At 37.2% G+C, this 22836-nt stretch overlaps 1 protein-coding gene across 19 annotated transcripts in view; it reads right to left on the reverse strand.

The window, feature by feature from the left end:
* LOC127855900 (mucin-2-like) overlaps positions 1 to 22836 on the reverse strand; it is a 31292-nt gene that overhangs the window by 7885 nt on the left and 571 nt on the right. Inside the window, exons 2-17 of one of the 19 annotated variants that reach the window (XM_052391806.1) lie at positions 22259 to 22708; positions 19629 to 19797; positions 13983 to 14570; positions 11772 to 11849; positions 8342 to 10184; positions 7937 to 7989; positions 7630 to 7785; positions 7284 to 7433; positions 6586 to 6714; positions 5737 to 5854; positions 4580 to 4626; positions 4134 to 4209; positions 3102 to 3236; positions 2726 to 2778; positions 1710 to 1877; positions 815 to 979 (exon numbers count right to left, since the gene is read on the reverse strand). In XM_052391806.1, coding sequence (XP_052247766.1) covers positions 815 to 979; positions 1710 to 1877; positions 2726 to 2778; positions 3102 to 3236; positions 4134 to 4209; positions 4580 to 4626; positions 5737 to 5854; positions 6586 to 6714; positions 7284 to 7433; positions 7630 to 7785; positions 7937 to 7989; positions 8342 to 10184; positions 11772 to 11849; positions 13983 to 14570; positions 19629 to 19797; positions 22259 to 22708 — 4378 coding nt within the window. Of the gene's footprint in view, positions 1 to 814; positions 980 to 1709; positions 1878 to 2725; positions 2779 to 3101; positions 3237 to 4133; positions 4210 to 4579; positions 4627 to 5736; positions 5855 to 6585; positions 6715 to 7283; positions 7434 to 7629; positions 7786 to 7936; positions 7990 to 8341; positions 11850 to 13252; positions 13427 to 13711; positions 14571 to 19628; positions 19798 to 22258; positions 22709 to 22836 lie in introns of those variants that run through there. The other 18 variants (XM_052391808.1, XM_052391798.1, XM_052391807.1 and 15 more) reach the window with 18 other exon arrangements.

Raw genomic sequence — 22836 nt, forward strand, 5'->3', positions numbered from 1 at the left:
TTTTCTCTATTTATACAGCACTAAAATATCGCCATTTTATCTAGTACTGATATGTCGCCTTTTTCTTCAGGTCTGTTAAAAAACATGAGTAATGCCATGGCCCGGTACCTTGAATCAAGAACAAAATGGAGATTTTCATTTAAGAAATGCTAGGTTTGAATTAACTTGCACTCAAATTGAAGTGTAATTTAATTAGTATTCATTGAAGCAATTTACAATATTTGTAACGTAAAAATCTGGAAAAAAGTTTTAGAAACACAAAATCAAATATGAAACTAATGTGTAACTTCAGATGGCAACAACTTAAGTTTCGTGATAAGTAATAGCCTGGGATAACTGGACTGTCAAAACAACAATTTTAATGTCAATAAAACAGTTATGCCAGCTGATTTTGGTAATAACAAATAAAAAAATACTTATAACTGCAACTTATCTCGAATTTTAAATATTGTTTTGATACAAACACGTGTACTTTATTCGCGAAATTAAGCAATTTTAGGTAAACTAGTTTTCGAACATTATTTGTAGAGAACTATCCGAATTTGGTCAGCAAACTGATACCAATTCTTTTTCAAATTGATTACGCTATACCTATCACATTGGCGTTGTGTATTTAGTGTCTGCCTTTTAAATCATTAGATGGTGGGGATGTTCTCACAATCTGCACTCAAGACCCCATGTTCTGGATCTACCCATAACATTGACTCGAGAGTGCTTCCATAAGCATACGGCTTATTTTTTAATTGAGTGAAATAGGTATAAACATATTAAAGTGTTCCACCACATGGAAAAAAGGTTAAACTATATGAAGTACGTGTGTCACATGGTTCCACATCTGTGCAGGACACAGTTTCTGTAAGGTACTTGTTGCACAGGGGCCTTGAGCTCAGGCTTTTGTAATCACGAGACCGCGTCTTGTTGCCTGGGCCGCATTCTGAGTCGCACTCTGACCACGGGGACCAGTCTGTGACATCACAACCTACAGCACAAAGAATGATGATGTCACAAGTCGGTGACATCACAACACAAAGCACACACAATGATGATGTCACAGCCCAGAATACAATTGTTTGTTGTCAAAACATAGAAGGTTAATTTAATTATGATACAACGAAGCGCACAAAATTGCTTCTGTAAAAAAAATTAGGGCGTCAAATTGTCGCATGTCCCATCCTTGAAGCAAATATTGATGATAATATAACTCATTCCGCAAATATGATGTCCTAAGCTTTAGTTAAAGAGACGACATAACTAATAAAAGTAGAAACTAGAATGAAAGAGAGCACACAATAACAATATAAGTCGAAAAACGTTTACAGAAATAACAAATAACGTAAACTACGAATCAAGTCGACTTAAATAAACATACTGATACAGCTTTGGCTGTGGATAGTTTTTTTATTAAACAATTTCATTGGTTTAATATTGATTTTCATTTATTTACTTGACAGCTATGATTTTTACATGGAAAATCCCACTCCTCGTATATGAAACACCATTGTCACACCAACTCCACCTATATGATACACCCCAACTCCACTTACATGATACGCCCTTGTAACACCAACTCCATTTACATGATACGCCCTTGTTACACCAACCCCACCTATATGATACGCCCTTGTTACACCAATTAGACTTACATGATACGCCCTTGTTACACCAACTCCACTTACTTGATACACCATTGTTACACCCTCTTCACTTACATGATACGCCCTTGTTACACGGTTCAGATTCCACTAAGCTCCCGTTGCAGAACATGCCTCCACAGCGAGGCGGGGGGTTAGTACACGAGCGGTTTCTCATGTGGGTCCCGCCGTCGCAGCCCTTGGAACACTCGCTCCAGTCGGACCATGGCGTTAGGCCACCATTCACTAAATTGTATTCATGATATTTCTTAATATCATATGCATAATAGCGAAAATGCAACCATTAGGTAATTTTCATTATTTGTTAATCTATTTACATTGTGTACAAAATACATCAATGACTAATTGTCTTTATCATATTTTTTAAGTAATATAACATAATAAAGAAACACTCACCGTTTACTACTTTGTATATAACATTATTGTTTTTATAATAATATATTTGTAATCGAGATAATTAGAAGTGAGATAAGTATATCTTCGAGCAACATGAGTAGACCGATGCTTGTTTACTTCAAAGGGTCTTAAGTTCTGCAATCTTCATAGTCAATTTAACGGAATAAACAAACCAGACACAAATACCGTATTTTTGTTGATTGCAAACGCATTGAAAATATAAAAAAACATTAGAAATAGGCGGCCGTAGAAATAGGCGGCCGTTTTAACCAAACGTATTATCACTAGAGCCGTTTAAATATTTTTAGGTCAAATTAACTTGCTGGAATTCACAATTAAATATTTAACCTATATTTACTTTATACATCCGCTTTTGAGTTCAGATTTTCTATGAAGACTATTTTTTCCACAACAGTAAAACCCGCTCTTTTTTGTGTCGACTGTAGTACAGTTCATATCAAAGGAAATTCAAAACACATTACGCTGGTGTCTGAACATATAAACATGAACTGAAACTTGGAAATGGACATGCGTACACATTTAATTATGTATTGAATGTTGTAAGTACAATGGTACAGAAATAAATTGAAATTATTTTGTAGAGTGAAATTTAAGTTGCAATTTTGTAAATGAACTTCATATAAGGCATTCAAATAAGAATAACTGAAAGCCCAAACCGTTTTCGTCTGATTTCGGTTCACATTTTTTGGTGCCATCTCCAGCACAATAGCTGAAATGTAAAGGAGTAAATCTTTGAAAATGTCCAGTAAAAACACACACACAGCAACAGGAAAAGAATGAATCAGAATTGGCCGTTCAAAACTCAACATCAACATTGGTTGATTTAAATTAAGGGTTGAATTTTACCAAAAAAAATTTTTTTGCAACTACTAAAACTATAAGCTTTTATAAACATCTGTATGGGAGATTAAAAAAACACTTTTGTACGGTAACAGTTAAACTAAAATACATCGGCTCAGATGAAATCACTCTTTTCAGGCTTAAACTATTACTAGACCCATCAACTGCCTAATGCCATTGTCATTAACCCACCAAATTTCGCAGGTGCAGTTTGACATGACGTCACCAAGATTGTAGTCGGGCAGACAGACGGGCGGACAATCTCGAATGTTGCACGGCTCTGTTTCCTCGTGTCCATTGGGGTCGCAGTTATCACCGTGCATTTGTCTACAAAATACACAGAGTAAAAGTAATTAGACAATCTGAATCATATTAAATACGAACGCCTGTATTACAATCACAGGGTCCATTACACGTATTCCTTAATTTAGAATAAACATGTGTTAAGTCTTGAAGATACAATGTTAAATACTTATTTCAATTTATTTTTCGTGTTCATTTCAAGGTCAACAAAAATGAAAGTTTGACACATTGAACAACTTGCAAATGAATTTGAACGATATTCCGGTTTGAAATATTTTAAAGTACGCACATTCTTATTTGTCAAAATAATTTAGGTTGACATCTCTCAAAATACATGTTTATATATGCGTAAAAGAATACAGATATATAGTATCTTATCGCATCATCAGGTATTTATTATCGTTCTTAACTCCAGTATTGATAAGGTATGTTAGTTTTGCCTTATTTAACATTAGCCAGGCCAAAACTGTCACGAGCAGCAAAATGACACCATTCGATGTAAACTGTGTTTTTCTTAAAAGTCCCAAGCTGCAGCCTTTTCATTGTGTATGTTTTAAAGATGATGACCTCAATTATTGAGAAAATACAGAAAAAAATCGGCACTAAACCCCAAATCGCACTCCAACGCTCGAGGTTTAGGCTTTCTAAGACTCGCTTATTAAAACCTATCTGTTATTCTCCATAAACAACGAATGTCAGGGGTGCGTAACACCACGCCTGACAACAAAAACAGCATCCCTAATCCCAAACACAGATTCTTCCTTAAATATCAACTATTAAGAATGATTATTGAAACCAGATACAGTGTATCTACTGACTATTTATTTCCAGAGCTAAAATAATATTTGACGTACAAAATAAGATAAGGAGAGTTTATAGTTATATGGAATATATTCCCCATTTCGACTTCAAATCGTGTACCTTTCTCGCCTCCTGATACCCTCTCCGCAGGTTTCTGAACATGTTGACCATTCATTCCATGGGCTCCACTCACAGCCTATGGGAACACAATGTAATGTCAACAGTTATCTTACGCAAATACAATATGTGTTTGTTTCCAGTAAAAAGATATGTACGATAGTTAAATCGGCATGCCCACTTTAATCAGGATGTTCAATGATAGAAATCTTCCTATCTATATGCAATCGTTTTCGTTATATGTAAGTACTTACTAAATGAAGCTAAAATAAAAACAAAACTTCACCTTTAATATATAAAGTGTAATTTTATCACCAAAAAAAAAACGGTTTGTCCAGTGATAAGATATTTCAAATTCCAAAAATATGTGAAAGAAAAGATAGATGTATTCATAAAAAGTTCTTCCCATGGGAAAACAGATGAAGCATATAATTAAATGAAATACTTACAACCAAGAATAGCGGAGCAAGTTTTCTCGTTATACTCATTGCATATGCTGGAAACAAAAAATGATCTTTTAACAACATCACAATCTTGACATGATTCTGTATTTGTATTAACAACAAGTAAAGATTCAAATTTATATGTGAAATCCACTGAATTTCTATGTGAAATCTACTGTTGAGGCATTCAATAATTATTAACCCGTACCCGGTTATCATAGTTTTGCATGACACGAGTGTACATATTCAGGTCATACACACATTATATGAATTGTAAAATGTATAGACGTTTCCATAAATGAATAACACAGCCAAGTTCTTAAACTGTATTTATTATATTATCTATCATATTTAATAAAAAGAACGTGCTACAGTAGTGATAACTGCAAAAATTAAAAAGAAATTTCATAACATGTACGTCTTCGTACGAAGTTTAAATGTTGTTCATTTACAAAAGAACAATTGAGTACTTTGTCAAATATATTGGAGTAGACAAAAAAAACGGGCGGACGAACGGACAGACGGACATGGTGTATCTATGAAAGGTTTCTCTATCTTGTAACGACCAGACATCAATGCTGAAGTCAGTAAGGTATCTCATCTTTGCCGCAAGGGGATACAAGAAACCGTTGGAGACGGGTGATGCTCCCCAAAGTTTTTTTTTGTCACAATATTGCACTATATATTCAGATAAAAGTAAACGTCTTGAGCGCACAGTAGTTGGGGGGACAAGAATTGTTTTTATAGAAAATTTCAAAGGGCCAAAACTCTGTGGCAAATCATCCGACCAGAACCCGCTGATAATATGCACATCTCCTCTTGGTAGTGAAGCTTCCCATAAAGTTTCATTGAATTCCTGTCCTTAGTTGCTGAGAAATAGCCCGGACAAGAATTGCACTATATGTACAGTTAATGAAAAATTTCAAAAATTACAAGGGGCCATAACTCTGTGAAAAATCATCCGACCAGAACCCGCTGATAATATGCACATCTCCTCTTGGTAGTGAAGCTTCCCATAAAGTTTCATTGAATAGCCCGGACAAAAATTGTGCACGGACGGACAGACAGACAGACAGACACACACACGGACAGACGAAGCGGCGACTATATTCTTCCCCCAAAATAAATTTTGCATAATAAACATGGCCCAGTCTGGTACTCACCACTTTTCACATGGCTTATCAGTTGGCATTTCAAATCCGGGCAAAACGGGTTCTCCCTCATTTGTGTAACATGGACAATTGGTCTCGTTAACACACTTGCCTTGGATACGTCTCATGCCTGTCAAACAGACAGCTCATCATTTATTCTTAAAGTTGTCAACCATTTGAGTTAAATACCAATAAATTGTTTAAATTTGGCTTTGATTTATTTAAATTAATTCATGAGCAATCTACACACAAAAATGAAATGCTATTTAAATAATTTCATTTTAGTTGAGTGTGTTTGCATTTTAAAATGATGTTGTAATGGATTTTTTTTTTCAATTTAATGAAACTTTCTCTGATTTACTTTAATACTTCATTTTACCAAAGCTTTTACGATATTATACACTGCAAAATATTTGCATAAACAATAAGGACCAATTTGATTCCTACATCACTTGACATCAAATAGCATTTGAGATTAAGGTGTTTTTTTTAGAAATAGTATCTTACTTTCCTAGTTTGTTGTCTAACAGCACACGGTCAGGTGCATAGATAAACAGGAATTAAATTAATAGTAAAAAGAAAACTTGATTTAGAAACGAGCATCTTCACTCTGAGATTAGTAATTTGAAAACAAATTATGATAGGACAAACTTTGATCCTGACATGATATTTTGTCTTCGTTATTCAAAAATTAATTTACAACTCGGTTGAGAAATCGTTGGGGCAATTATTTTGACAAGGTTTCATGAAGTTGCAGCAATTAATATCGCCTCTTAAATATTTACGCGCAAAATATTGACGAAAGACAAACTACGCTTAAACGGTAATAAGAATACTCGGATGAGCTTAAGTCAAACAAACCTGCAGGACATTGGCAGTCTTGCCTGCATGTATCTGATTCTACACAGGTTCCTGGTAAGCGCAGATTCTTACAGGAATCATCACACAGATTGTAGCAGTCAACTAGAATCTCCGGATCAACGCATGGTTCTGATTAAGTATAAAGAACAATATTCAAGTTTGTCAAACAGTTGAAGGGTATGGTGAATATTGCACCTGAGAACAGTTATGTGAACCAAATCTGTTAGCTTGAATAACATTGTGCATTATCAACACACACGGTTGGGCTGCGGTAGGCATTCATAGCATAATTATGTAATAATCCCTGAACTCCAAACACTATCAAAATATTAACATGCATAAAGATATTGAAAGCGTAATACTTGTGTTCATACTAAGTGAAAAGCTAGAGCGTAAACAACAGTGGCATATACCCGATGACTTTAAGCATGTAACAATAAATAGAAAGTTATAATAATCATATTTGATAATTTTATAATTTAAGTAATCAAATTATTTGTGCGCAATTACATAACATTAGGAACGATCTTTGGAAGTCTTACTGCTGCGCGTTGAAAGTGTAAGAGTACTAAATCAGGCAAGCTTGTGTCAAATGACAGACGTCCAACATAAATATAACCTCATCTCATCCACTTTTTGCAAGAAGACGATATGGAAAGGAAACAACAAACATTTTTTAAATGTTTTCGGTCACTTACTTATCGTACTAGTAGTAGTGCATCCCTCAAAGCAGTCTTCTTCTTCAAAGTAGTCTACACAGTTCCCAGCACGTGTCCTACTTTTGGACTTCGTTTGGCAGTCACATGACGACCATGTAGACCATGTGGAGCAGGGTGGTGTAGACGTTGCTAATAATATAACATATTTATATGATACTGGCTACAATACTGAATATGAAAATCTATATGGCACAGGCAAACTGCTTAAATTAGAACATGTGATTGGCACTAGCAATTTTGATCAAAACACATGTATATGGCAAAGGCAATAATTAAAATAATGATATAAGAACTCTTATACATTTATAAATTCAAAACAACTCACCAATACATGGACCCTCGTGACAAGGCTGGTTCTCGGTTTCCTTCGTTAGACAAAGAATATTGCCGGACAACAACATTCGAGTCCTCGTCTTCCAACCGGAGCCACCACAAGTTACCGAACACTTGCTCCATTCACCCCACAGCTCGTAATCGCATGCTGGATGAGAACAGAAAAAAATATGAACTTACATATCGAATGTGTTTATTTTGTAACATCAGCAATCTTATTTTAAACATTATTTAACTTTTTAAAAAAGGATCTTAATTATTTCTTGTTAATGGCGCCATTTGTTTTAAACAATACTCACTGCGGCACGGTTCTTCTGGTACACACGTCATTTTGCCACCATGTTCACATGAGCTGCAAAATAAAAATTGGTATCATTGGAAGATGCCAGAAAACCATATTTTTATACAAACAGCAACCATAACATCTCAATGCCTCGTGTCATTTGGGGGAACTATTGAAAGCACATGCAAAACAGCTATACAAGAGTAAAACGTGGTTGATTATGTTGAAAGATGGCAAATTTATTGGACTTGTGGCTATAGAAGAAATATTTTCCTATAACCACGACAGAAATACAGTTTGATCAAACACCGAAATAAAAGCAATCGTTTTTTTATTTCTATACATTGCAATCATTTGTATAACATAATCACAGTAGTACATTTACATAATAACAGTTAATATTAAAAACATTATTTCTTACCAATTCATGCACTTGATGTGCACAACCACACCTTGCGATATCATCTCACCATCTTTTACGGCCTCAGATTTATCCGTGAATCCATTAATGCCATCTTTTTCTATGTAACCAACAATGTCTCCGTCGGGAAGGTCAGGAATGGAAGACGAATTGATAATACAGACGTGTGGAGTCGTTACGAATGTTGTTAGAATAACCGTCGTAATAGACGACGAAGTCACGGTAGATGTTGATACCATTGAAGTTGAAGTGAATGGCACAGTGGTCGTCGTTGGTGTTACCGTCACAGTTATGTTGGAAGGTGTTGTAGATACCGTTGAAGTTGTAGTCGATGGAAAAGTGGTCGTTGTTGGTTTTTTTGTCACAGTAGTTATGGAAGGTGCTGTAGATACCGTTGAAGTTGTAGTCGATGGCACAGTGGTCGTGCTTGGTGTTTCCGTCACATTAGTCGTTGAAAGTGTTGTAGATACCCTTGAAGTGGTAGTAGATGGAACAGAGGTCGATGTTGGAGTCTCTGTCACAGTCGTGCTGAAAGGTGTTGTAGATACCGTTGAAGTTGAAGTCGATGAAACAGAGGTCGTTGTTGGGGTTTCTGTCACAGTTGTGGTGGAAGGTGGAATAGATACCGTTATAGTTGTAGTAGATGGAACAGAGGTCGTTGTTGGAGTTTCTGTCACAGTAGTCGTTGAAAGTGTTGTAGAACTTGTAGAAGACGGAACAGAGTTCGTTGTTGGGGTTTCAGTCACAGTCGTGCTAGAAGGTGTTGTAGATACCGTTGACGTTGAAGTCGATGAAACAATAGTCGTTGTTGGGGTTTCTGTCACAGTTGTGGTGGAAGGTGGAATAGATACCGTTGAAGTTGTAGAAGATGGAACAGAGGTCGTTGTTGAGGTTTCTGTCAGAGTAGTGGTTGAAGGTGTTTTAGATACTTCTGAAGTTGTAGTCGATGGAACAGATGTCGTTGTAGGAGTTTCTGTCAGAGTAGTCGTTGAAGGTGTAGTAGATACCGTTGAAGTTGTAGTCGATTCAACAGAGGTCGTGGTGGGAGTTTCAGTCAAAGTTGTGGTGGAAGGTGATGTAGATACCGTTGAAGTTGTAGTAGATGGGACAGAAGTCGTTGTTGGAGTTTCTGTCACAGTAGTAGTTGAAAGTGTTGTAGAACTTGTAGAAGATGGAACAGAGTTCGTTGTTGGGGTTTCTGTCACAGTCGTGCTAGAAGGTGTTGTAGATACCTTTGACGTTGAAGTCGATGAAACAATGGTCGTTGTTGGGGTTTCTGTCACAGTTGTGGTGGAAGGTGGAATAGATACCGTTGAAGTTGTAGTAGATGGAACAGAGGTCGTTGTTGAGGTTTCTGTCAGAGTAGTGGTTGAAGGTGTTCTAGATACTTCTGTAGTTGTAGTCGATTGAACAGATGTCGTTGCAGGAGTTTCTGTCAGAGTAGTTGTTGAAGGTGTAGTAGATAACGTTGAAGTTGTAGTCGATTCAACAGAGGTCGTTGTGGGAGTTTCAGTCAAAGTTGTAGTGGAAGGTGATGTAGATACCGTTAAAGTTGTAGTAGATGGAACAGAGGTCGTTGGTGGAGTTTCTGTCACAGTCGTGCTAGAAAGTGTTGTAGATACCGTTGACGTTGGAGTCGATGAAACAATGGTCGTTGTTGGGGTTTTTGTCACAGTTGTGGTGGAAGGTGGAATAGATACCGTTGAAGTTGTAGTCGGTGGAACAGATGCCGTTGTAGGAGTTTCTGTCACAGTAGTCGTTGAAGGTGTTGTAGATAATGTTGAAGTTGTAGTCGATTCAACAGTGGTCGTTGTAGGAGTTTCTGTCACAGTAGTGGTGGAAGGTCTTGTGGTAGTAGATGAAACAGATGTCGTTGTTGAGGTTTCTGTTACAGTTGTGGTGGAAGGTGTTGTAGATACCGTTGAAGTTGTAGTAGATGGGACAGAAATCGTTGTTGGAGTTTCTGTAACAGTAGTCGTTGAAAGTGTTGTAGAACTTGTAGAAGATGGAACAGAGTTCGTTGTTGGGGTTTCTGTCACAGTCGTGCTAGAAGGTGTTGTAGATACCATTGACGTTGAAGTCGATGAAATAATGGTCGTTGTTGGGGTTTCTGTCACAGTTGTGGTGGAAGGTGGAATAGATACCGTTGAAGTTGTAGAAGATGGAACAGAGGAGGTCGTTGTTGAGGTTTCTGTCAGAGTAGTGGTTGAAGGTGTTTTAGATACTTCTGAAGTTGTAGTCGATGGAACAGATGTCGTTGTAGGAGTTTCTGTCAGAGTAGTCGTTGAAAATGTAGTAGATACCGGTGAAGTTGTAGTCGATTCAACAGAGGTCGTGGTGGGAGTTTCAGTTGTGGTGGAAGGTGATGAAGATACCGTTGAAGTTGTAGTAGATGGGACAGAAGTCGTTGTTGGAGTTTCTGTCACAGTAGTCGTTGAAAGTGTTGTAGAACTTGTAGAAGATGGAACAGAGGTCTTTGTTTGGGTTTCTGTCAGAGTAGTGGTAGAGGGTGTTGTAGATACCGTTGAAGTTGTAGAAGATGGAACATATGTCGTTGTAGGAGTTTCTGTCACAGTAGTCGTTGAAGGTGTTGTAGATACTGTTGAAGTTGTAGTAGATTCAACAGATGTCGTTGTAGGAGTTTCTGTCACAGTAGTGGTGGAAGGTCTTGTTGATACCGTTGACTTTGAAGTCGATTGAACAGAGGTAGTTGTAGGGGTTTCTGTCACAGTAGTGGTCGAAGGTGTTGTATATACTGTTGAAGTTGTAGTAGATGGAACAGATGTCGTTGTTGGGGTTTCTGTCACAGTCGTGCTAGAAGGTGTTGTAGATACCGTTGACGTTGAAGTCGATGAAACAATGGTCGTTGTTGGGGTTTCTGTCACAGTTGTGGTGGAAGGTGGAATAGATACCGTTGAAGTTGTAGAAGATGGAACAGAGGTCGTTGTTGAGGTTTCTGTCAGAGTAGTGGTTGAAGGTGTTTTAGATACTTCTGAAGTTGTAGTCGATGGAACAGATGTCGTTGTAGGAGTTTCTGTCAGAGTAGTCGTTGAAGGTGTAGTAGATACCGGTGAAGTTGTAGTCGATTCAACAGAGGTCGTGGTGGGAGTTTCAGTTGTGGTGGAAGGTGATGAAGATACCGTTGAAGTTGTAGTAGATGGGACAGAAGTCGTTGTTGGAGTTTCTGTCACAGTAGTCGTTGAAAGTGTTGTAGAACTTGTAGAAGATGGAACAGAGGTCTTTGTTTGGGTTTCTGTCAGAGTAGTGGTAGAGGGTGTTGTAGATACCGTTGAAGTTGTAGAAGATGGAACATATGTCGTTGTAGGAGTTTCTGTCACAGTAGTCGTTGAAGGTGTTGTAGATACTGTTGAAGTTGTAGTAGATTCAACAGATGTCGTTGTAGGAGTTTCTGCCACAGTAGTGGTGGAAGGTCTTGTTGATACCGTTGACTTTGAAGTCGATTGAACAGAGGTAGTTGTAGGGGTTTCTGTCACAGTAGTGGTCGAAGGTGTTGTATATACTGTTGAAGTTGTAGTAGATGGAACAGATGTCGTTGTTGGGGTTTCTGTCACAGTCGTGCTAGAAGGTGTTGTAGATACCGTTGACGTTGAAGTCGATGAAACAATGGTCGTTGTTGGGGTTTCTGTCACAGTTGTGGTGGAAGGTGGAATAGATACCGTTGAAGTTGTAGAAGATGGAACAGAGGTCGTTGTTGAGGTTTCTGTCAGAGTAGTGGTTGAAGGTGTTTTAGATACTTCTGAAGTTGTAGTCGATGGAACAGATGTCGTTGTAGGAGTTTCTGTCAGAGTAGTCGTTGAAGGTGTAGTAGATACCGGTGAAGTTGTAGTCGATTCAACAGAGGTCGTGGTGGGAGTTTCAGTCAAAGTTGTGGTGGGAGGTGATGTAGATACCGTTGAAGTTGTAGTAGATGGGACAGAAGTCGTTGTTGGAGTTTCTGTCACAGTAGTCGTTGAAAGTGTTGTAGAACTTGTAGAAGATGGAACAGAGTTCGTAGTTGGGGTTTCTGCCACAGTCGTGCTATAAGGTGTTGTAGATACCTTTGACGTTGAAGTCGATGAAACAATGGTCGTTGTTGGGGTTTCTGTCACAGTTGTGGTGGAAGGTGGAATAGATACCGTTGAAGTTGTAGTAGATGGAACAGAGGTCGTTGTTGAGGTTTCTGTCAGAGTAGTGGTTGAAGGTGTTCTAGATACTTCTGAAGTTGTAGTCGATTGAACAGATGTCGTTGTAGGAGTTTCTGTCAGAGTAGTTGTTGAAGGTGTAGTAGATACCGTTGAAGTTGTAGGCGATTCAACAGAGGTCGTTGTGGGAGTTTCAGTCAAAGTTGTAGTGGAAGGTGATGTAGATATCGTTAAAGTTGTAGTAGATGGAACAGAGGTCGTTGGTGGAGTTTCTGTCACAGTAGTCGTTGACAGTGTTGGAGAACTTGTAGAAGATGGAACAGAGTTTGTTGTTGGGGTTTCTGTCACAGTCGTGCTAGAAGGTGTTGTAGATACCGTTGACGTAGAAGTCGATGAAACAATGGTCGTTGTTGGGGTTTTTGTCACAGTTGTGGTGGAAGGTGGAATAGATACCGTTGAAGTTGTAGTCGGTGGAACAGATGCCGTTGTAGGAGTTTCTGTCACAGTAGTCGTTGAAGGTGTCGTAGATACTGTTGAAGTTGTAGTCGATTCAACAGTGGTCGTTGTAGGAGTTTCTGTCACAGTAGTGGTGGAAGGTCTTGTTGTAGTAGATGGAACAGATGTCGTTGTTGAGGTTTCTGTTACAGTTGTGGTGGAAGGTGTTGTAGATACCGTTGAAGTTGTAGTAGATGGGACAGAAATCGTTGTTGGAGTTTCTGTCACAGTAGTCGTTGTAAGTGTTGTAGAAATTGTAGAAGATGGAACAGAGTTCGTTGTTGGGGTTTCTGTCACAGTCGTGCTAGAAGGTGTTGTAGATACCATTGACGTTGAAGTCGATGAAACAATGGTCGTTGTTGGGGTTTCTGTCACAGTTGTGGTGGAAGATGGAATAGATACCGTTGAAGTTGTAGAAGATGGAACAGAGGTCGTTGTTGAGGTTTCTGTCAGAGTAGTGGTTGAAGGTGTTTTAGATACTTCTGAAGTTGTAGTCGATGGAACAGATGTCGTTGTAGGAGTTTTTGTCAGAGTAGTCGTTGAAGGTGTAGTTGATACCGGTGAAGTTGTAGTCGATTCTACAGAGGTCGTGGTGGGAGTTTCAGTCAAAGTTGTGGTGGATGGTGATGTAGATACCGTTGAAGTTGTAGTAGATGGGACAGAAGTCGTTGTTGGAGTTTCTGTCTCAGTAGTCGTTGAAAGTGTTGTAGAACTTGTAGAAGATGGAACAGAGTTCGTTGTTTGGGTTTCTGTCAGAGTAGTGGTGGAGGGTGTTGTAGATACCGTTGAAGTTGTAGTAGATGGAACATATGTCGTTGTAGGAGTTTCTGTCACAGTAGTCGTTGAAGGTGTTGTAGATACTGTTGAAGTTGTAGTAGATTCAACAGATGTCGTTGTAGGAGTTTCTGTCACAGTAGTGGTGGAAGGTCTTGTTGATACCGTTGACTTTGAAGTCGATTGAACAGAGGTAGTTGTAGGGGTTTCTGTTACAGTAATGGTCGAAGGTGTTGTATATACTGTTGAAGTTGTAGTAGATGGAACAGATGTCGTTGTTGACGTTTCTGTTACAGTCGTGGTGGAAGGTGATGTAGATACCGTAAAAGTTGCAGTAGATGGGACAGAGGTCGTTGTTGGAGTTTCCGTCACAGTGGTCGTTGAAAGTGTTGTAGATACCATTGAACTTGTAGTAGATAGAACAGTAGTCGTGGAAGGTGGTGTAGATACTGTTGAAGTCGAAGTAGAGTGAACACTGCTCGTTGTAGGAGTTTCTGTCACAGTAGTGGTGGAAGGGGATGCGGATACCGTTGAAGTCGTAGTAGATGGCACAGTGGTCGTTGTTGGTGTTTCTGTCACAGAAGTCGTTAAAGTTGTTGTAGATACCGTTGAAGTCGTAGTAGATGGAACACTGCTTGTTGTAGGAGTTTCTGTCACAGTTGTGGTGGAAGGTGTTGTAGATACCGTTGACGTCGTAGTAGGTGTCACAGATGTCGTAGTGGATGTTTGTGTTACAGTAGTGGTAGATGGTGTTGTAGATACTGTTGGAGTTGTAAATGACGTTGATATAGTCGCAGTGGTCGACTCAGGAGGTGGCTCTATTTAAATGAATGAAAAGAAATGTATATTCCTTGTGGTAAAAAGCAAAAATAAACACAGACTAGATCTTGTTACAGTTGTGACGGAATATCTCAGTTGCAGCATGTGGTTATATTTAGCAAGATGCAACAAAATATTTGATCCTACGCTACAAGTGGTTTCAGAGGAATTTTTTTTGAAAGTTATTATGAAGATGACCAGTTCGAGTCCCAGGGTAATGACTTGAAGAAACTTTATAGAGGACAAATAAAACTGTTACATTGCAAGTATGATACGTCTGGGTAATGTAGTTTTATCGATAGTTTTGCAGTGTATATTTATGATTAAGGGTAAACAGTAATTCAAACAATTTTTACCAAATTAAACAACAAGCTGTCACAATGGTACAATATTGTCTGAATATTATAGTAGGAATTATTAAATAAAAATCACGCAAAAAAAACTTGAAAATATGCACCGTAGCACTTTTAGCTAATGATACTGTAAAGGTTTCACGAACAATGGCATGCAAATTGTTGCAGTATTTTTAAAGGAGTTGAGTCACTTCGTTAATAATAACATCTTTCCGGTGCTTAAATGGAAAAAAACTTCAGTGAGTATTTGATCCTATATTTTTTTGTATGGAAGTTTTGTAAAACTTTCACAGAATAATTAACTGAAAGTGATACAGCGCATATTTTCAAGGTTTTGAGATTGTAGTTTTTTATAAAGTTACTGGACCCCTTAAGTTAAATAATACTTGTTAAACAACTCCTATGCGTAACTGCTCCTACATTTTGCATGCACTTTTGGCCAAACGTTTACATAATATTTTAATGCAAGTACTTAAGCAGATGAAACAATGCAAGCAAAGTTGAAGGCTGTACGGTGAAAATTGATGGCAACATCTCCGGACAAATTAGTGTCCACAGACAGAGAAAAAGACGGGCAGACAGACGGGCGACATACGTCTACGGTGATCCCTGAGTATCCTTTTATTTGTATGGAGGGCTTTAACTTACATAACTAAAGCTTGCCGCACGTGTGACGAATACTGGTCTGACACCGTTTTTGTAACATCTCCATCTTTTCTTAAGTTACTACATATAAAATCTTTATCAGTTGAAAGCTATAATGACCTTCACCCAACTGGCTTCAAATGTTCTGTGTCAATGCACGCTTGGTTTATCAAAAGTTACATCATGGTTTGCAAATATAAATTAAAATTATTGTAAACCAAATAAACAATTGAATCTAACTTAAACAAGTGGGCAAGTGGCCCACGGTTGCTCAACTAAGACTTTAGAGAACCATGGCGGATATTTTTTAGACAAACCGGAACCATTTATGAACTCATCGAATAATAATTAAAACAAATGTTCTGACACAGTTTCATGAAGATTGGACAAGTTATGTGACTTCCAGAGTGTTAACAAGGTTTTACTATAGCCATATAAGAAATCAGTACTCGCCCCCCTGAAGGCCATGTTTTTCAAGCAACCAAAAAATTTTATAACTCGTCCAACATATCATTGGGACAAATCTTCTGACCAAGTTTCATGTAGATGGGAAAATAAATGTGACCTCTAGGGTGTAAACAAGGTCAACGTTGATGGCGAAATAATACGGACGACGCACAATTGACAAAAAGCGACCACAAAATCTCACCATTAGCACGTTGTGCTTGGGTGAGCAAAAACAAATGCTAAATAGCAGGTCAGAGTTACCCTTAGTTTGTGAACATATGTGTATAATGACCACACAGACATACAATAATATTGAATTTATTTATGTAGTAGATAAAGGGATATTGAGTTGTTGCACTCAAACTGTTACCTGAATTTAAAGTACAAGGGGAGAAATTCTACTTAATGGAAATTCAGTGTAATTAGCTTTGATCAGTAACTCCATATGAAAAATGTGCACCTGTTTCTGTAAGTACAAAAGGAGGTAGAATTCATCTTAAAGGTTGTTCACATTTATCAATCTTGATCTGTTACTATTATCAAGACACAAAGGACATATTTTAAGTCTTATTTCAATAGCTGTTGAGGATATAGTAATGTAGCTTACAACTATTTACCTGATATTGTAAGCACAAACAGCAAAATAATTCGGATTTATCAAAAGCTTGAGTTATTTGCCGTGATTTGCAACCTCACATTATTATACTATAACATTTCGTCAGTTTCCATACAAAATCTGGAATAGTAACAGGTACAACTAGAGCTTTGTTACAGACGTATACCCCAACATGCTGCATTGACACAGAATATTGTGCATGCTGTCTTCACAGAACAAGAGAAGCTAATTTATGGCGATTTTTAAGAATTATTTTGCCATTATCATTTATGGCCATTTTGACCTTTGAACTATTGAATTCTTTCACATGCCACGCCTCCAATGACTGTGAACAAAATTAATGTACAGAGTCATTTTGAAATCTCACAATGAATGATATAGTTATGGCCCGGACAAGCTCATTTATGGCCATCTTTTACTTTTGAACTCCAAGTGTGACATTGACCCTGAAGATATCGATGTAATTCTTTCGCATGACACACCTTCCAATGTTTGTGAACAAAAATGCACCGAGTAATTTTAAAATATCACAATGAACGACATAGTTATGGCCCGGACAAGATCATGTATGGCCTTTTTTTACCTTTGAACTCAAACTGTGACCTTGACCTTGGAGATATCGACCTTATTCTTTCGCATGACACACCGTCCAATTATTGTGAACAAATGTACCGAGTAAATTTAAAATCTCACAATGAATGACATAGTCCCGGACAAGATCATTTATAGCCATTTTTGACATTTGAATTCAAAGTGTGACCTTGACGTTGAAGATATCGACGTTATTCTTTCTAATGACACACCGTCCAATAATGGTGAACAAATGTGCCAAATGATTTTAAAATCTCACAATGAACGACATAGTTATGGCCCGGACAAGATCATTTATGGCCATTTTTGACCTTTGAACTCAAAGTGTGACCTTTACCTTGGAGATATCGACGTAATTATTTCGTATGACACACCGTTTAATGATGGTGAACAAATGTGCCAAATGATTTTAAAGTCTTACAATAAATGACAAAGTTATGGCCCGGACAAGCTCGTTTATGGGCAACTCCTAGTGTGACCTTGACCTTGGAGATATCGACGTTCTTCTTTCGCATGACACACCGTCCAATGATGGTGAACAAATGTACCAAGCCGTTTTAAAATCTAACGATAAATGGCATAGTTATGATGCGGACAAACTTTCGGTTTAAAACGCACTAAGTAACCCCGTGACCTTGTTTTTGACCCGGCATGACCCATATTCAAAGTTGACCTAGACATCATCTAGATACAACTTCTGACCAAGTTTGGTGAAGATCGGATGAAATTTTCGGGACAGACAGACCGACCGACCGACAGACAGACCGACAAAGTGACTCATATATAACCTCCATTCCTAAAGGTAATGGGAGTATAATAACTTATTGCACGCAAACCTTAACCTGCATTATTTTTATTTTGTACCAAAAGAGGCAAAATTCTGCTAAATTGCATGTAAGAGTAATACAATTTGGGTAGTTATCCCTAACATGAGTGAAGTTGTTAAGTAGATAAATGTACTAGAAACAGTGATATGGAGATATTACACGTGTACCGTCAAAACACTATTATGTTGAGCTGGGATAAGTGATTAATCTTGGAATAAACTGTCTTTCAACCATGCATTATCTGTAGTTTTACCTATTGATTTTATTTATTTGTTTACACAATATTATTACGATCGACGCATTCATAGAGCATTAAATAGATGCCGAAAATGGGTGCGTAGTATAGCTCCAACTATTTGATCAATATTCAAGCTAAATGAGAACCCTAGAATCTGGCTTGGTTCTCCCAAAGGCATTGTTGTATTACGTCATTAGGTTGGTATTTTTTTATTTTTGAAGGGATTTTTAAACTTGCTTTATTCGTAGAATAGCTTTATTCGTAGAATAGCTACATTAGTTTGCCTTCCCCGTGAACTTCCAGTTTTCTATGTTTCCTAGTATTTTAGCCATTATCGTTATCCTTGAAATTATATAGTTGATATTAAGGCGACTACCAAATATTAACAAAACATAGATTTAAGTCTTAAATATGTGTGTAAGCGAATGATATTGTATTGACAAATCAAAGAAAATACATATAACAATAAAGAGCTGCGCCATGAGCGCATGATACGCCCGTCGTTCGCCAATGAAGTAGTAAGGTAATAAATAACCCTTTGAATCATTTTTTTACTTCAGTTTATTTGTATTTGAATACATGGTTTATTTTATAAGTACATGAGCATGGAGCGCCGTCTCCTTGACATTCAACAAAGTCCCATAACTGTGGAACAACAATTCAGAATTCCGTCAAAAACGAAAGGGGATCAGGGTTTATCAATATTAAGATTGTGTTGAAATTTGAAAAAAATCCATCGAAGGATATTTGAGCTACGGTAGGACATTCAATGAAATAACGAAATTTTGACGAACAAAGTCCCATAACTCTGGAACGACAATTCAGAATTCCGTCAAAAACGAAAGGGGATCAGGGTTTATCAATATTAAGATTGTGTTGAAATTTGAAAAAAATCCATCGAAGGATATTTGAGCTACAGTAGGACATTCAATGAAATCACGAAATTTTGACGAACAAAGTCCCATAACTCTGGAACGACAATTCAGAATTCCGTCAAAAACGAAAGGGGATCAGGGTTTATCAATATTAAGATTGTGTTGAAATTTGAAAAAAAATCCATCGAAGGATATTTGAGCTACAGTAGGACATTCAATGAAATCACGAAATTTTGACGAACAAAGTCCCATAACTCTGGAACGACAATTCAGAATTCCGTCAAAAACGAAAGGGGATCAGGGTTTATCAATATTAAGATTGTGTTAAAATTTGAAGAAAATCTGTCAAAGGATATTTGACGTAGCGTACGACATTAACAGACGGACGGACGGACGGACGGACAGACGGACGCGGGGTATACCATAATACGTCCCGTCATAGACGGGCGTATAAAAATCACATACCTTCTTCCATACATGGGTACACCGAAATATTTTTGACCATAGGACGACGTCTGTCTAGATCAACTGTATATTTTCTAAATTCGAATGTGACGGTAGTTGCATTATACTCTTTTTCCTGGAACGTTTTGGTAGTTTTTGTAACAATCTCAGGGTTGACGATTGTTTCCACCTAAAAAATAATGAGACACCGGTAGGAACGCATGATTGTTCAGATAACTTATCCCATATGCACTTGCACGCATTACAGAAAATAATATGGCATTTAAAGGGGCCTTTTCATGTTTTGGTAAATTGACAAAATTAAAAAAAGTTGGTTCATATTCGCAAGTTTCTGTTTAAGTTATTATTTTTGTGAGGAAAAGGTTATACTGAACATTTACCATTCTCTAAAATAGCCATTACATGCATCTTTTGACAATTTAAAAACCTGAAAATAATAAAGCGCTGCAACACAAAACGATTGAATAATTTGGAGCGTTCTGTTCCTGTCGTTATATTTTTAGTGAAACTACAAGGATTACCTATATGAAGTATATAACACATCCTTCATTGTATGAGCACGGATGGCCGAGTGGTCTAAATGGGAAGACTTTTACTCCAGAACTCCAGGGGTCAGTGGTTCGAGCCCTATTGAGGGTTACTTTTTATCATTTTTTAATTTGATTCTTGATTTTTTTACTGGAGCTTTTAAGATCCAATGTTTACACTTATCAATTTAAAGCATTAAATGACGAAATTAAATACATGCCAAAATCTTTGAAAAGGCCGCTTTAAAGAAATACGATTTATTTAATGTTTCCGGTCACAGTATCAAAATTCCTATCCCTGTGTTATATATTGTAAACGCCACAACTTTAACAAACCATTAAAGCAATATTTTAACATATAGACTCATCCGACCATATCTTTTCTTACAACAAACCGCAAGCGTATAGATTAAAGCAAAATAAAAGATATGTAATGCAGTATACAAGTAAGAATTGACACAAAACGAAATAAACTGTTTTGCAGGTAGCATTTACAGCCGATTTTGCGTGGAATGTAAATAAAATGTCCTTCGATAGTATCTTAAGCTATCATAAAATCAATTATTTATTCATGAACATCAACGCTTTCCTATGTATGTTTCCAAAAGATTACACCAGAAAACATGTATAACACATAAATGCCACCGAGTAAAATATGATGGTTTAAACGAAAAAAGTATAACCCTACATGACTCCATTATTTCGAGTAATGATACCTTCTGAAAAACGTATAACATAAATCTAAATATATAAAGCAGCAGGAGAGAAATAATTTAAAAGAATGACAGGATTCATTTTCATCAAGTTTGGTCGATTGCCAGAAGAGAGTTGCCAATGAAGCTCTTCATAACATATCAACGTAACATGACGTATGCATAAACACACATGATGTGACTACCTTGAAACTGTCATTGCAAAGCAAGGGGGATTAGAACCTATATATTTAAAGCATGCCAGTGTGTAACCACAGGCTTAATTGCGAAACGTAATAGGATTATTTCTTTACACATACGCGTCTAGTGCTGTGGTAACTATGACCGTGTGAAAGTTTTTTTGTGTGTGTTTTAAAACAAAAAGCATCTTTTTAAAACATTTAACTGAGTTGTGTTTAATAAACCATTATGTACTTGACTTCTCCTTATACCTCCCTCGATTCTACCAATATATGATTATTTTAATTCCCAATGTACCAAATAAAATATGTAACGTTGTTTAATGAAATGTGCATATTCTTTCTTAGTATTAATGAAGAACGTTTCAAAACAATTGATAAAAATGGCCAGTCATGTTAAACGACATTTATAACCTGCATTAAGTTCTTCCTGGATCAATACCTGATAGCGTATTCCTCGAACACCCTTAACGTGGCCAATTGTTTCATGACATATGAACGTGTACGTAAATACGTACCTCAAATAAGTCGTACCTTAAGTCGCAGTCTTATAAACATCAACACAATAAGATGTTTACTACACCACATTAAAATATCAAACAAAAGTATTTTAGTAAACACAAACCATAAGCAAACTACTAACTCTCCGTATATATATCAAACAGAATCACTACCTAGACAAAAGACATAACTTCACAAGATGCTGGATTTAACATATCGTTGTCCGACGACTAAAACTAAAAAGCGTCAACTTAAATTGCATTTGTATTATAAATAGATTGATTTAATATACAGGTGTACAAGGACACGGATGCCCAAACAGTCCTCTTTAGTCTCAAACCTCTGCCGATTTGAAACACAAGCAAAATTTAGATGTGGAAGTTATTGTGCTGTAAAAGATTAATGTCACTAAAAGCAATACGTTTGGAGTTTAACGGGAAAAATGAAATAAAATGTTGGACTTAATATACAAAAAATACCACCTGTCAGGATATTTAAAAAGATCCGAATCAAAATAATGAAATGCGCACGTTCACATTCTTTCTTTTTTTGTAAAGGTTAGTATGCATCTAGCACGACCCCAAAACCCGACCGACGGAAAAGGTGATGAGAAATAACTAAACCAAGATCAGATGTGGATTTTTCAAACTAGTGCTTAACGCATCAGAGTAATAAGCGTATTATTCTATACAAACAACTTTTTAACATACCAGGCTCTCTGGATTTTCGCCGGCGGATTTTAAAATCTGTATCGTAACCTCTTCAACAAATTGAGATTCAAATTCTATCTTCATGAGCACATACTCCTTCTTTAAATCAAACACGATGGTCTCTAATCCTTCATCTTCAGGATGCAGATAGTACTGAGTGTTGGCGTCATTGCTAGTGGCGTTCAGAATACCTTCATAATTCCCGCTTACTCTTACATCTTTCTCGTAAATAGTGTCATTATTCAATCGAACCAGGTCTTCACAGACCGTGGTTGGAATTGACGTTGTTTTCAACTCCACTGTTGTTGTTTGGATACGATAAAAGCACCCGAAAACAACTAATTTGATAGAAGCTTCACTCTGCTGAGGAAACCTATTGACTATCACCTTAATTGCGATGATTTGTTTCCGAATCTCAACGAAATGCGCGCGCTCGTCAGCTTCGAAATCCTTTAAATATAAATAAATATATATGCAATAGTTAATGTACATCAAATAACAATTAAAACATTAACCTTGTTTACAACAACAAAGGTACTGGTTAAGTTTTTAAAACGTTCAAAGTGATTTGATTTCTG

Source organism: Dreissena polymorpha, chromosome 13 (assembly GCF_020536995.1).
Source record: "Dreissena polymorpha isolate Duluth1 chromosome 13, UMN_Dpol_1.0, whole genome shotgun sequence".
Classification (NCBI taxonomy): domain Eukaryota; kingdom Metazoa; phylum Mollusca; class Bivalvia; order Myida; family Dreissenidae; genus Dreissena; species Dreissena polymorpha.